The 16127-nt window shown below is 38.2% G+C and overlaps 1 protein-coding gene across 1 annotated transcript in view; it reads left to right on the top strand.

Moving 5' to 3' along the window:
- col13a1 (collagen, type XIII, alpha 1) overlaps positions 1-15919 on the top strand; it is a 131276-nt gene extending 115357 nt beyond the window's left edge. The window contains exons 30-34 of the mRNA XM_068020400.1: positions 809-862; positions 2285-2320; positions 5284-5370; positions 9943-9981; positions 11738-15919. Of these exons, the coding sequence (XP_067876501.1) occupies positions 809-862; positions 2285-2320; positions 5284-5370; positions 9943-9981; positions 11738-11740 (219 nt within the window). The 3' untranslated portion in view covers positions 11741-15919. The remainder of the gene's footprint in view (positions 1-808; positions 863-2284; positions 2321-5283; positions 5371-9942; positions 9982-11737) is intronic.
- Positions 15920-16127: the final 208 nt, after the last annotated feature.

Here is a 16127-nt window from a genome sequence, read left to right as displayed (position 1 = left end):
CAAATCTGGGAACTCTCCGGCCCATTTCCTAACTGACCATCCTTCACATGAGCTGAGACAGTGGGGGTCAATGTAACCTCACTCACCAAGCAGGAAACCCACAGGATCGGGGTAGAATGCCAGTTTTACACCCTGTCCAATATTAGCTTCAGTAGAGAGTCAAATCAAGCAGGAGTGTAAAACCAGTGTTGCACCCAATCCTGTGGGACTTCCAATGAGTGCATTACATTAAAATTGCCCCTAATGTGTCAATGTGGTATTCCTTGTCGAGAGCATCTTACACACAGTCAAACACGTGCAAACAGCATACACACACACACACACACACTTTCTAGCAAGAGTCATTGAATAATAACTTAGAAAGGGAGCCCTGGCAGACTTTTTCCTTTCCCTAACTCTGGCACCCAAACCACTGACGTCACATAACTGGGCAAAGAGAGAGGATAAAACCCGAGTGGTCCTGATCAGCATGTCTCAGTTTGGCCATTTACCAATTGACCCATTGAGGAGCCAAAATGTTTATTTGTAAATGCAAAACCTGCATCTTATGATAAGGAATGCTGAAATGTTAGCCATCTGAATTCATTCATCGCATGGCCTAATCATCAGTGTATTTACTATCCATCTGTGCTGAGCTGCAAAAGTGAATTTATCCAACATCCTTCCAGATAAGGCAGCCTAGTCATTGGCATTTTTATAGTCATTGTGACTTTGATGGAATAATGTAATGAGTAGAATCATCATTTACTTTGAATGTACATACAGTCTGTTTGTAACAATTATATAACTCTGTTGGTGTTTGTTTTAGGGTGATAAAGGAGACCCGGGATATGCAGGACCAATCGGACCACGGGGATTACCTGTAAGGAAGCTAGTTAATATTTTGTGTTCTGAAACTAGTTCTGATTTTAACCTAAAATAGCCAGTCAGAATGGGGCGGGTTTGGGACCATTGAGGTCATGCCGTTAAGTGTATAATCAGTGCGGGCTGTAAGTCAGGATCCCGACCCGAACACGCCTCATTCTCTCAGGTATGTTGGGTTAAAATTGGATTCGGCTCTTGCCATGTGTTGGAAGTGCTGTATATTCTACCTTACGGTAATGTAATCAACAGGAAAGTAGCTGTGATTTTAGTAAGATGGACAGCTCAAACATGTGGAACCACACTAAAAGCTGCTTGGTGTCTAGAGTTGTTTTTATCTTATTCAGAACGTTGAAGACATTGTTTTCCCCTGGTTTTGATATTCATTTAATTTACACCCCTTTGTAAGTTACTTTCTTCCCTTCTTTATGTTCCCTGCGATAATACCCGAGTACCAAAGATTATAGGAGATGCCCAATTCTCTCACTCTGTGTAACTTGATGTGGCTAAAGGAGAGACATCTCCAATTTGGGCTCCCTGAAGAACTATCTTACCTCCATTCAGCACCTTTCCCAGCCAGCTCCATTGAGATTGGAGCACAGTGTTCATCCACAATGTTCATATAGACCTCCGACAAGCAATGCTTCCCACTGGGAGTTCAAAATCAGAAAATTACCCCTTTCATGCCCGTGTGGTGTTGCGCCAACACAAAGTATTTGATGGAGAAATTTTGCAGCAATGCAGAAAGTGAAAAGGTGATCTCTCATCTGTGGTGTTCAGATTGTCCAATGTCTCATGCCCTGTGATGTTTTGATTGGCTGGTGTCTCGCCCAATGTTTTTTTATTCGTTAATGGGATGTGAGCATTGCTGGCAAGGCCAGCATTTATTGTCCATCCCTGATGTGTCACTGGATAGCCAGTGCCACACTGGCAAAACTAGCCGACAAAGCACAACACAGAACTTGACATTGTTGCAGCAGTAATACACACATATACACGAGGCTGTGTGCCCAGTTGCATGTGTACAGCACGCCTGGGCTCATCGCTACCAAATGTCCTCCTAGGCCTCTCAGCCAAGATGCAACCAAGACAGCTAATAACACTTTGCATCCAACTCTCCAATCTATTGTGTACCACCACTGACAATTCAAATCAATTATAAATCTGAACGGTTCACATAAATTAGCTCGTTCCGTTGTTATGCAAGGTCAAAGTCGTAGATACCTCATTCCCAGCAAAGATCTGCACTATAAAGGAGCAAGAGTTGGGGCTGCAGTGTTGTCTTCATCCCTCTCTCTCTCTAACCAGCGGTCCCTTCAAGTAAAGTTGTGCACTGGTAAAGTGCCATCAGTGAATTTATCCTGCAGTTTTTTTTTTTACTGATGATCCAACCAGAAAACCAAGACAATGTTGTCTTTTGCAGGGTTCACTAGGACCAAAGGGTGAAAAGGGAGGCCGGGTAAGGATGATTGGCCATCTGCATGGTCTCACTTAATTCTACAGTCATTGTAATTTGCATGATATCTTCAAGTAAAGGTTAAAACTAGGGGCTGTATTTTCCTCTGGGTGTTACTTTTGACAAAAAGCAGAAATGTATAAAAGAGGAGTGGGGTGTTGAGCAAGCAGGAACAACCATTTCATCCACTTTGTGCGAAAATATCCCCAAGGGAAATAATTAGGGAAGAAATGATTTACTTGCTCAAGCTTTTTAAGGGCAGGATAAAGGCCAATCAAGAAGGAACCCGAGCACAATTGCACTGAGATGGTGGGCTGGTATTTGCCTGACTAGTGAGTCCTGAGTTCTGGAAGATTCTGAAGTATCGCTAACACGCATGAACAACACAGAGAAGTTTCCGGCCCCCAGAATGTGTGCAGTGACCATTGCTGAATATCTTGGTGTGACAGGAGAACGAGGCTTCAGAAGGGGTGGCCATAATTTGCAGGACACATTACCCAGACAGTGTTTGTATCGCAGCTGACTCTGCTACCTGGGCAGGACAGGAGCAGTGCATGTTGAGGCTCAGGGTTTGCAGGGAGAGTATGACTAAGGTGAGTTCTTGGTCACAGAGACCTGGAAGGGCAGTCGACCATCTGTATTGCACGGTGTAGGTCACCATTGCCCTTAGCTTTTATCAAAGGGGGCTTCAAGGCAGCCAGAGGGGGCATCACAGAAGTCGGCCACTGTATCATTAAGGAGGTAATGGAAGCTTTCATTCACCACCCACCCACTTCACAGTTCAACAATAATCGCCTGTAGCTGCAGCAGTGGTGGCTAAAGTTTATCAAATTGGTGGCCTCCACAAGGAACGGATCATTTCATTGTTTACACATGTAGCCATTCATGAACCTACCAATAATCCAATGGCGTAGCTACACAGGTAGGGCTATTACTCCATCCATGTATAAGTGGTGTGTGACCACTGCCAGAAAATATTGCATAGTGTCTCGAGGTGCATTCTGAGGTAAACAGATGTGACACAACCCTGTGAAGACAAAGGAAGGATAGATGTCTGACGCCTTGGAGATATGAACTGCAAGGTGCAAACATTGCTGGCACAGACACGATGGGCCGAAGGGCCTGTTTTCTGTGCTGTATAACACTATGGCTCTATGACTCTATGATAGCAGTCCTGCACAGCCATACACCCCAGCAGAAAGCAATTACAGAATGTGTATGAATGAACCAGGACATTCATTTAGGAGATGTTTGGGGTTCTAAAGCAATGGGATTGATTTTATTGGGACAAGCAAGAAGGTCGAACGAGTGTGAAACTCACTGGCCTTCCTTCCAGGCTTTATCTAAATGCAACCAATTCAAGATGGGCCATTGAGTAGATAATCAAACCTATCCATCTGATACTCAATTGTCATTTTATGAACTAACAAACCTGCTTGCACAACAAGTGTCTATACCCGCACTGATGTATCATATAAAGCTGAACTCAGAGGGGCTGAACTCCTGGACCGGAGCCTTGCTAGGTGGGAGCTAAATCGGAGGAAGGTATATAACACTACAGCCTGGGTTCTCTGAGCCGCACTGTTGTCTAGCCAAGTTCTATTCTGAGTCTGGTCCACTGAGTAGTGTTGTATATTGGATTATGTACATAAATAGATTATGAGCCATTTGGACCAGTGGAGTTCATTAGTTCTTTGAGGAAAGTTAAGGGGATCATGATTGGCCGATTTTCTACCATTTCTGTGAATGAAATAGTGGTACAAAATTGGCTGAACCAGGATTATACGCTATGCCACTTAGATTGCAAGTTATTAACATCTTTGGAAAAAGGCACTTTTTATTTGAAAAAAGGAGGAAAATATAGCCCTTAGCCTGTTGTGAATAAATCATCAAGCTGTAAATGGATGATGATTTCAATTAGTTTTATTATAGTGTTCAATACAATAACTGATGGTAGATACTGCATAATGTTTAACGCTAGAGGTACAACTTACATTTTAGTTAAAAGATTTAACTTTGTAAAGAGTCTGGTTGACTTAAACAAAAAAAGTACTTTTTTTTTTCAAATTGTAAACTTAAATCCATTATTTTTTGATAAAATGTAAACTCATTTAATTCCCCCAGAAATACAGATGAAAGTATTGCTAGTTTTGACGTGTGTATCATTTTAAAAAATGTTTAAATGATGCTGTGCTGTTTCTTTTTTGCTTTGCGTTTTCTGCTGTATTCTTATTCCTTCCAACAGGTCTGCCTTACCCCCTTCATCCCTTCCTTCTGTTCTGCATTAATCCCAGATTATCCTTCTTGGTCCTTACTCAAACAGCATCTCCTCTTCCTGACAATGATCCTAATGTGTGAGCTATTCCTTTTCTACTCAATCTGCAAGTTTCCCTCTCCCCGCCTCCTCTAATATTTATTCTGATCCTGGACTTTAATTCATTATGCAGTTCACTTTGATGTTTGTAAACATATTGGAAGCATTAGTGAAGTGCCCAATGTAATTTTTTAAAATGTCAAAATAATTTAGAACAGGGAATTGATTGTTTTAAAATTGCACACTCATCCTCAAAAAAAATTTTCAGAAAAATTATTTCAGCTTAAAATATATTTTTGTAAAAAAAAGAGGGACAGTTGAATCGTTAAAAAAAAGCAGGTTACAGTTTATAAGCACTGACATACTCTGTATAACATTAGCCTTTTGTAGATACGATACTTTTTTAAGCAGCCAGTCTGTCACCAGACACAATCTCCAGTGCAAATACAGACACATATTCAGTAACATTCCTATAAAAAAACTTAGATGATGCTGGAGTTTATAATCAGGGCTTAAATTTCCTAATGATCTATTCAGTCCAGTACAATAATGTTTTATTTATATGCAGTTGAGTAAAAAAAGGCGAATGTTACTTCAACTTTTTCCCCCCTTTTTGCTATAGTTCCTTGACTAATAAAGATATTGTTTGCAGGGGGAGAAGGGAAAGAGAGGCTCTAAAGGGCCTAAAGGGGATAAGGGAGACCAAGGCGTTCCCGGATTAGATGCACCTTGTCCATTGGTATGTTCTCGTGATGTAATCGCAAATGTCAGGTATTGTAATGGAAAAATAAGGGAGGAACAAGAATATCAGCCCAAGAATTCCACTAAAATGGACTCCGTCACAGCAGACCTGAATACTGCTTTTACACTGGAGATGTGGAATCACCTCACCCTCACTTGGATCCAGCTCTGCCCAACAACGAGGTCGCAGTGCCCTGTCATTCCAGTTTGCCACAGGAACTAAACAGACAAATGCAGAGTGTGGTTCTGGAGGAGTTCAGAGCCACATCTGGTGATGTAGGCTTCACTTACCCAGGTTTGCTCACTCTCCAGTGACAAAAATCAGTTGGAATTTCTGTGCTTGCCTCAACCACGCATCTTAATTCGCAACAGTCAAAGAGCCTTTCTGACCTTTGCATTTGTCAGTGTGTCCACGGAGAGTCTGACAGTGAGCGTGAGAGTCTCATTTGCAAAGCTGAATGGGCATCAAAGAAAAGAAGCCGTTCCTTGGACCATGTCACTTTCTAATGATGTGCCACCTTATTGTACATTAACTTGCCTGTTTCAAGTCCTCCCTCCTTTCTCCATCTATGTGAAAGTCAATTCAAGATGCATTTGTATTAACCGAGTCAGTTCATTTTGTAAACAGGGATTCCGAGGCTTTAAAGGAGAGAAAGGTGAACCGGGCTTACCCGGCCTGGATGGGCTTGACGCCCCTTGCCCATTGGTATGGTGTTATCACCCTTCCCTTCCTGCATGTTAATCATTGTAATCCACTTTCATGCATGCTAGTGAGCTAATAACTCCAAGTGCAATCTGGATAAAGTACTACTCTATTCCCACATAGTCATCAAAACCCCTTCACAACCAGTAACATACACAACGCTTACTAACGCAATCCGATACTCCTGATGTAGTTGTTAATTGCAATTATAAATTTTGCTACATATACAGAATACCTTATATAAAATATTGCTCACTTTACAAATGGCAATTTAGAAATGTTTACAGAGCAACATACATCAATATGTCCTTTACTGAATAACACACAATGAGAGCAGCACAGAAGCACAAATTGTAGACAAAATATGTACCAATAAAACAGACTAACTAATATAAATTTGACTTCCACAAATTAGACCTGCCTGGAATGATAATCACTGGTTGTGACATTCCTGCACTTTACACTTGAAAACACACATTTTACTTGATGTCTGTGAAGTGGTCTTGTCAATGATGTCGGATGCTGAGTGTGAAATTTCTAAGTTTTCACTCTTGAAACATCTATTATAAAACTTCTGTTGAACAGCTGCAATGACAAGTTTGTAATATAAGATGTGCAATATTGCAGAATATCAGTTGTGACAGGCTGTTGCATTGCTGTATGATGTGAAGATCAATCTTTCTATAGATGATATAGATGATAGTCAATCTCCAGCTCCCCATTTTCTTGCCATTTGCCAGCAAAGCTGGCATTTCTGCAACAAAAAAAATTTATGTACCACAAACATTTTGGCTTCAAAGATTTGTCACTGCGTTAAACTCATAATATAAGAAAATCAGTTGATTTGGGTGGGAGACGTTCCATGAGGCTTTTATCAGTCACGTACAGTGACATCCTGGGCTACATTTAATCTTAGCCCAACACCTAAAAAAAAAAATGACCCGATCATTTATCTCATTACCGTTTGTGGGATCTTGCTATGCGAAAATTGGCTGCTGCATTTCCTGCATTACAACAAATGGCTACACTTCAAAAGTACTTTATTGGCTGTAAAGTGCTTTTGACCATCCTGAGGTTGTGAAAGGCACTATATAAATGCAATTTCTTTTCATCCTACCACAGTTAAACAATGCTAACCCAAATCCTGTAGGAGAGTTCACTATTTTCATTTTAGTGGCTTTGTCTTTCCTTGCTATATCAAAAATCAGGCATTCCCATCAAACCTCCCCTACTTATTTGATGTTGCTGCAGTAGATGTTCTTGCAGAATCCTCCCTTATTTATCATAATGATGCTCCTGTTTTCCTTTTCAAAACCAATTAAAAATTAACATTCCCTCACTTCTTTCCTACCCTGTCTTCTCTGCCACTTTCCTAAACCCTGCCCTGAATGTATTACAACAGAGTACCAATGGGTTAATATTCATTACCTTAAAATTAGATTTATGGTTAAATAATTAATCATTTTAGTGCATTTTTGAGAAATCAAATTCTGCTTAATGTAAAGTGTAATCTAAGAATCCTATTTATAATGTATAACATTTCATTTAGTAAATACTTGAAGTGTACAGATCCTGTTCTTTTAATATTACCATATAATTGCAAAAAAGTTTTACTGAACCATTTCTACTGGTAGTAGCTCAATGCATGAGCAATAGTTTTACAGCTTGCTTATAGTTCTTGTGTTTGGAAACTTTTTTTTTAAAAAAAGCATGTTGCATACAACTGTCCAGTCTTAAATAAATGTACTTTTTATTGGTGTTCAATGGGGTACAGTAATCTTTCTTCACATAATTTAAGAAATGCCAGAATCCAGGGGTGATCTGCTAGTTTGGTCTCAGGAGATTGGCAAAGCAGTGAGTTAGTGCAAGATTCCCGGCAGAGCTCTCAGTGTTAGAGGGAAAGGCTTCCTTTTCAATGCTGCAACAATTCTTCACAGTATCTGGTGTGCTGTGTGAAAGGGCTGATGTCATTGATTATTACTTGGTTATTGTAGTGAATTGAAGCTTGAAAAAACTTTTCCACAATAATTACTTTGTTGTTTGAATGTCAGTAGATGTATACTGTTGCTAATATTAACATTTGAACATGAATGACAGTCCTCTCTCTACTTGCCCTGGGTGAATACCCACATTAAATAGCAGATAGAGGAATTGTTATAGCAAAGTATTAAAAATTCAACTACTCATATCACCAACTGTAATTTTGAGACTATTGTCCATTCCAATAAAAGTGACTACCTCATGGTTGTAGGCTAAAGTTTGAAATGAAAACATTCCAGCAGAAATAAAGCTAGTTTTGTTGATTTTTTTTTTCAGGGTGTAGTTTGGGATTTATTGCAGTTTCTTGGGTAAATCCCAAGGGAAAAGCAGAAAGGGCACTGATAGGTCAGCACATCCTTAGGTGCTGTTGAGTTTGCCTGCCCCTTGCTTGATAACTTCAAGAACAACAGTCCTATCTATTCCATAATTACAGTAATGCCTAAATATTAGCAGACACAGATTATTATTCTACACTTCTGTAATAATGTAGAATTCTCCACAGCAATAGTCTGTTTACCAAGTCAAATGTGACTTTCAAGTTTATGACATTGAATACACAAAAATCCAAAAACGTAGGCCTGTGTCCACAGTCACCTTTGTGTTACAAATAGAAATCCTTGCAATGACTTTGGATTTCTAGAATTTCCCATTAACAGCCCTGTCACTTGAGGTTCTCTCTACTTAAAAAAAAAAATTCATGAAGGTACAAACCCATCAAATCAATCAAATTAACGAGGATCTCAAATACTAGCAGGTTTATTTTTAAGTTTCTGAGGGGCAGACACTGACAGTTTGATTGAAGGAAGGTAAAGGGTGATTCCAGGAATCAAAATGAAAAGCTTTGAGGAGAGGCTGTGGTAAATAAAACTTGTTTTTGTTGGAAGAGATTGTGATGCAACATAATCCATGACTTTAAAATGTTGAGAGGCAAGGAGATTGTGCATGTAATCACATTACTTAATTAGAGGGCTTGAGTATAATATTGGCAAGCTTCAACTAAGACTAGAGATTTTTGTTCTCCATGCAGAATCATAGAATAGTCTGCCATAAAAACAATCTGATGGCATATTTGTTCATTCCTTTGTTTTAAAAAAAGAATTGGACAAAATATATTGTCCTGAAAGGGATCAAAGATTTGAGAGGTAAGCATTGTCACTGAAAAACAAATTACACTGTGGCTCCATGTTGGCACCAATGGGATTTAATCTATGGATATCAACCAATCAGGATAAGCACAGTACATAACATTAGACTTACCCTGGTGGAATTTTCAACCTATTGCCTTCACAAATCAAGGTGAATTCTCAAAATTTCTTTTTGAAGTTTCACCTTCATTATGAAGATGGGTAAAAGTTTCAGAAAAGATAAAGGGTGAGATTTTGTCAAAGACATTCAGATATTGACATGTATTCTGACATAAAATGGCCAAACATGGAGCTAAATTTATGCAACTATGAACAGTGCTGTCCCAATACCAAATGTTTCACTTCATTTTTCCAAAAAATGTGACGTTAATGCAACTCCTGTCAATCATTAGACTGATGTCACTGCACTAAACACTGGATGAGAAAAATCCTTTGGGTTTATCCCCAGCATCATGTAAAATACCAAAATATGTGACAGTCTCCGTTATAACTGGCTCTTTGTGTCTTGCATTTTCTACAAGGGCAGTTTGCATCGCACATAAGATATTTATGGGGAGGAAGTGAGAAACATGGGAAGGAGCAGGAAAAATAGGTCATGTGAATGAGGGGATAGAGTGATAGAAAAGGACAAAAAAAGAAAAGTGCAAAGATATATAAATATTTTCTCTGCTTCAAATTGTAGGGTGAAGATGGTTTACCTGTGCAAGGTTGTTGGAATAAAGTAAGTAAAATTGAAATTATTTGATTTTCTGAACGATTTAAGTATGTTGATGTGTGGCATGTTAAGGTGTCTTCGAATTGACTGGAAGCCACTAGTGTCTGTAGCTTGGTAATTGCTGAGCCTGTTCCTAGTGTAGATACCTGATGCTTCCCTTAATTACCAACTTATTCATTACTAATCATAAACAATGTGCTGGCTTTAACAGTGGATGTTTGATTGTTACAATCACCAAACGTTTTTCACCAGGGCCCTATATAAATTACTCCACCATTTAATCCCAGGTTTGGGCTGTAAAATCCCCCTCAATTAAAATTAAGTTTATACACTTGTAAAAGTGTGAATGAATTATTAGATGCACCTTGGACCTGGAACCGTGCAGCATTGAATCTGAAAGAAACTACTGCAATAACTTAAAAAAAAGTGAACAACAGTTTTGTATTGAAACCTGAAATCAAAATACATGAAGTTGATTTAATAACATACACATGTAGGGCTGAATTTTACCAGCCCCTCGACACCACAGGTCGCGGTGCGGGGGCTGGTAAAATGCTGCGGGGGAAGGCCCGCCTCAACCCGCAATGTCAAGAAGGGCCCGCCGCATATTACCAGCGGCGGCGGGACCTCTGTGTGGACCCCCACATTTATTTTATACCCTTTAAAAACTAAACTTATTTGTGCAGGCTTTAAGCCCTTTAAGAATGGCGCCAGCGTGTGCTCAGTGGCGCTGGACGCCGTTGCCAGGGACGTGGAGGCCGCCCCCTCTGCTACCTCTATTTAAATGAGCCCCCACACGTAATATCACAGGGGCCCAAGGACGGCGCGTCCACACGGGATGCACACCGTTCTTAGAGTGCGCCGCCGCGAACTGCGGAGGACTCATAAAACTCAGCCCAGAATGTGGGACAGTAGAATCTGGGTAAGCACACACCACAACCAAATCCACTTAATGGCAAAGTGTCTTTTAATCAGGATTACACAAGTTGAAGTAACTACTCTAAAATGTCATCAGATCACAGTATCAAAGAATGCAATCTCATCAGTGACAGTTGTAGACTGTTCATATACTTTGATCACTGAAACTGAGCCACTAGATTTTAAAAACAAAAAAATTGCTTTTAAGTAATACATTGCCACATAATTTACTGCTAATCAACTTTATTTCAAGAATGAGAATTTTCTGTCATGTAAGCTTAAGGTCTGAGCCTAGAAATTATTCTACATGCTATGAGAATGCAAATATTTAACACATTCCTATGAAATTATTTTGTTGCCATGTTAATGGGTATATTAACCCACTTATTTTAAGCAGGTTAAATTGTTCATTGCACAGGGTAAATGGATGTCATATAAACGCAAGAAGAATTATATAGCATAATATAATTCATAAACTTTGATTATTATTCTCTCTGGCTGAGGTGCCCAGACAGGATAATTTGAAAACAATACTTGGACTTTGAATTAGACTGGGGAACGGAGAATATTGCTTTGGTAAAGAGAGAGGAGCCAACAGTTGTGTGTAACCAAGTGATGTGAAGAGACAATGTACAGGGCATAAAAAGGAGCACATATCAAATTGAATCAACTTTAATGGCAAATAGTAAAAGTGATTTATGTGCAACACTGGCCTCATTACTGCTCAACATTAAGGAATATAATACTGGTCTAATTCAGTTCCCTCTCTAATTGGTTAATGAAATGGCTTGGTTTGAAGTGCTGAAGTTTGGACTAACATGAGTTTACTTTGTTCTTTTTTCAGTGATGATGATCTAACCTCAGAATGGAGTGTGTACATAGAATATTTATTTTTATACAGTTTTTTGCAATTATAAAAGTTATCTTTTTTAAAACGATTGCATATTTTAATAAGTTCACATTTTGTAAATTCTGTGTTGTCTACCACTGTCCTTGTACCTGTGTATTCATCTACTAATTTTGTTGCATAATACAGCAGTATTATTTGCATGATATTTGTGCAGAATATAAAGAGCCACTGTTGCATAATAACTTATTGTGTTATATGGATTAGGCTGCATTTCATTGCAGACCTGGTTATTTGAAGTCAATTCCCCAGGCCACCAATTGCAAAATGTATGCATTTGTGCCAGGGCTTTATTTGTGTCTTCTTGCTTATCTATTACTTGTTGCATAAGTGTGCATAAATCCTAGTGCCTTAAGTGCAAGCAAAACAATCCAACTACTTTACCAGAGACTGCTGTTAATGGAAATTGAGAAGGGACAGATGCATTCAATTTTATATTCTTTAAGCAAAAAAGGTGCAAAGAAATTTACTTTAACTTGTTAAATTCTTGAACGTTTGTTGATGCCAAATATCCAAACCTATATCAAATAATCACAGATTGTGCCCAGGAATAACAATAATTAAAAATACCACACTGCTTTCCGAGCATTTTCACACTAAGAATGGTTAATGAACAAGAAAAGCAACATACTAGCTATTACACAACATTACTATAAATCCCTAGCTACAGCACCTCTCGGTAAGAATTGCATTGTGAGGTTTTAGATAATGAAACAGCCAGCTGCTAAACAATTGCTTCTTTCTCTCGTTGAAGTCGATTTTCAATAGTTGCAGTAGTAGAGGGCACCAATGAAGACTTTTACCAGGTTCAATAAAAATAATGCTTTCTGTTTCTTTTTAACTATAATGATACTGAGAAATTTCATTAACACTATTTGCAGCTTTTTAGATTTAGCAGTATTCTAAATCTAAAGTTTAAATATATATATAAATAATGTACTTTTACCAAGATGCTGGTGTGGAATGTGCCCACTGCCTGCTATATTGCACACTTTAGTACTTGTTTTATGTCTGCAGATCCAGCATCAACCAATTTCTAGGCCACAGAGTCAGGGTTTCAGCTTTTATTGAATCATAGAATGACACTCTCCAGCTGGGCCGTAACCAGCGTTTTATAAAGGATTAACATAACTTCCTTGTTTGGTGCCCAGTGCCTCGATTAATAAAGACAAGAATCCCATATGCTTTTTGTTGTAACTTTTTTCCCTCTGGAAATTACCATTGGTGATATTAACAGATAATAAATGTATTTGAATTGCATTTTTTTGCAATTTGATCACAAACATTAACCATTTATTTTAAACAGGTTAATGCCTGTGATAAAAGCAGCAGACATAGGAATGTTAATCTGTTAATATGCCCTACAGCAATTTCCAGACTCTAGTTTTGGAATACTTCCTTCTGAAGCTCATATTTGCTTTTCTGCATTATCTGATCCCAGATTCCTTCAGTGCCTGTAAGTTTAATTATAATTATCCTATAAATACAGTCCAGATCTGACAGGACAGACCACACAATTGGGTCAGGAGAAAGCTGAAATTTTATAACATAAAGTACACAATTCAGCAAAGTGTAGCGGTCAGTATTTGTAACCGGACAGTGTCTAAGCTTCCCTCCTGTTAGCTCCAGTAACGTGTGTGCATGTTTCTGTACCTGTTACCACATGTGCTATGTGCGGACTTTGCTCATGAGTGCCACCTGAAGCGATGAGTTCTGAATTGATGTATTTACCACTGCCAGGGCCAGACACCATGGCTTAATGCTAAAAAGTAATGAAGTTGGCCAACACTGGAATGATTTGAAATGACTGCAGAGAAACCTTCCATAACTCCTCGTCAAACAAATTTTGACACAAAAATATTGGAGGAACGGAGTGCTGAAAGTTTGAGTTTCAGAAGGTGACTTCCGCTCTATAGCGGCGGTTTGTGTGCTGTAGTCGCTGGGATCTGTGGATTGAGCCACATTCTTCATTGCACATCCAAGTGGTGCATGAAAAGCAGCAAAATGTGTGTATACATTTTGACTGTGGAACTGATGGGTCCGTTTTAATTCAAATGTGGGCCTCGTTCTTTCAGTACGAGCAGGAACGATCTGTTGAGCAGTTTTATATATTTCTATATATTTGGTGGATAGCAAACTGAAAGGCTACCATCACTGTGGTTTTTTTTCTCTTCCTTCTGTGAGAGTATCAGATAAACACACTGCCAAGAATGAAATGATTCCTTTTAACAAATGTACTTTAGGGAACTGACCAGAACTGCTGACGGTTTTCATGTTTTTTTTTAATGGTGATATATCAGTAACTTTGTATAGTTCATTTAAATAAATAATTGGTATCATCACCTTTTTTTGAATCTAAACTTGATTTATTGCTTTCCCTGCATTTTTGAATGAGCTTTATTTGGGGAGGAAGAGAATTACTTCTTATCCATCCCAGGATTTCGTTTTGTAAAAGGCTCCATAATCTGTTTTTCAGACAACTGCATTTAGATTTAAAAAAGGTCATTTTTAAAAACTTTTATATATAAATTAAATGCTCCATCTATCACACTGACATCTGTGTTACATTTTATATGTATCCAGGGCACTGTGATCAATGCAAAACTCCCTTTCTAAGGGCCTATAAGACAAATGATGCTGTACATACCAGCCTTACAATGGAAGAGATCAGTGTATGTTGTAGCAAAACCCTGTATACAAAGTGCAACTGGTCTGCAGAGCAAAAGTATTAATTTTTATGGCCTATGAAGAACATATTTTGAATCTACTGCATGCTTGATAATTATGTATTTAGTTATTTTGAACAGGCAAGATCTATATGGCACATGCCTTTATGATATAGCTGTGTGAGGCATCCAGTCATTCCTATTTAAGTAATAATGTTAATTTTTGTAAGTCATTGCAGTGTTATACAAGATAATTAAATTCCATTTTGCAGTAATTCCATGTAAAACCATAATCGTAGAATGATGCAGCACAGAAGGAGGCCATTTGGCCCATTGTGCCTGTGCTGGCTCTTTGGCAGAGCTAATCAACATAACTTCCACCAACCAAATGCCTTAACAACTAACACGGCAGTCTGAGCTCAATGAACCTGTCCATGGCAGTCGTTCCAGCGAGTTGGTTGGTTGAATTTACACTTGCAAGATATTTATATATTTTTACTGCACTCAAACTAAAAAAAAAACCTTTAAATTGTTGTAAAAATTACTATTTCAGTTTTTGTAATAAATGAATCTTGAGAAGCAATGACTTCTGAAAATGTATCTTTTCTTTATCCAACACATTTTCATATCTGCAGAATGCTTTCACATTCTGAAAAGACATAGGGACTTGTCTTTTTTTTTAATCTTTATGCTATTGCTCCAAGTATCTTTGGGAGTTCACAAAACAACACCTTTATCGTTACAAGAGTCATTATTTAGAATTGGGGCTAGAATCACCATCATAGCTGCAGAAATGATCTGAGCTATGCATTCATTTTTAATGACCAGTTTTAATTGCAACATATAATTTTGCATTTATGATGCTTAACTTATTTTTTAAAGCCTTTGATTTAATTAAAAACGTTTGAAGCGTATTCATTAGCATTAACAATTTTTTTTAAATTACAAAAATTTTATATTGAGATTTTCTTTTGTAGCATAAGATGTATCATACTATTAAATACTTGTAAATGAACCTGTATTATATTTTTTGAGTTTGTGTAGGAGATCAATAAATATGACTCCAATTTCTATTTTTTGTGATGCATTAGAAGTCTGAACGTTAACATTGTTTACTGACTGATTCTATTTGCAGAATGTTCACCTTTATTAATGGCATGCAACATTTTTGATTGTATATATCACCTTTTTAAGAAATTTGATTTCAATACCACTGATAGTATTTTGTCTGATGTAGCATGCTGTACCCTGTGCCTTTAGTGCAGGTAACTTTCCCACTACATGTGGGATTCTACAGCTAATCTCAAAGCATCAATTATTTTCCCCTGCAAGACTGTACAGGTTTTTTTTTTTGCTTCTACAGTGGATAATCTGTGGTTTAAGACAACATTTGGCTTATCTGTTTTGTTTCTGTTATATCTGCTGTACAGAATATAAAATTTTTAAAGTGGTGTTTTGCTTTGTGGTTTCTTTATTGAAGAGAATAAACAGCAGTAGGTATAGATCCTTTGTTGACACTGCAAACACAGTGTCCAGACCTACCTTTCATTCACTGGGAGTGAGACTCAATGATTGTGGTTTAAAAATGAAAAGACTTAAGCACACACATTCATGACGGAAGATTTGGCTGCAACCCTGACACATTCTAGCTTCAACATAAG

Source organism: Heterodontus francisci, chromosome 42 (genome assembly GCF_036365525.1).
Source record: "Heterodontus francisci isolate sHetFra1 chromosome 42, sHetFra1.hap1, whole genome shotgun sequence".
NCBI lineage: Eukaryota > Metazoa > Chordata > Chondrichthyes > Heterodontiformes > Heterodontidae > Heterodontus > Heterodontus francisci.
This window is presented reverse-complemented; position numbering and strand designations above follow the sequence as displayed.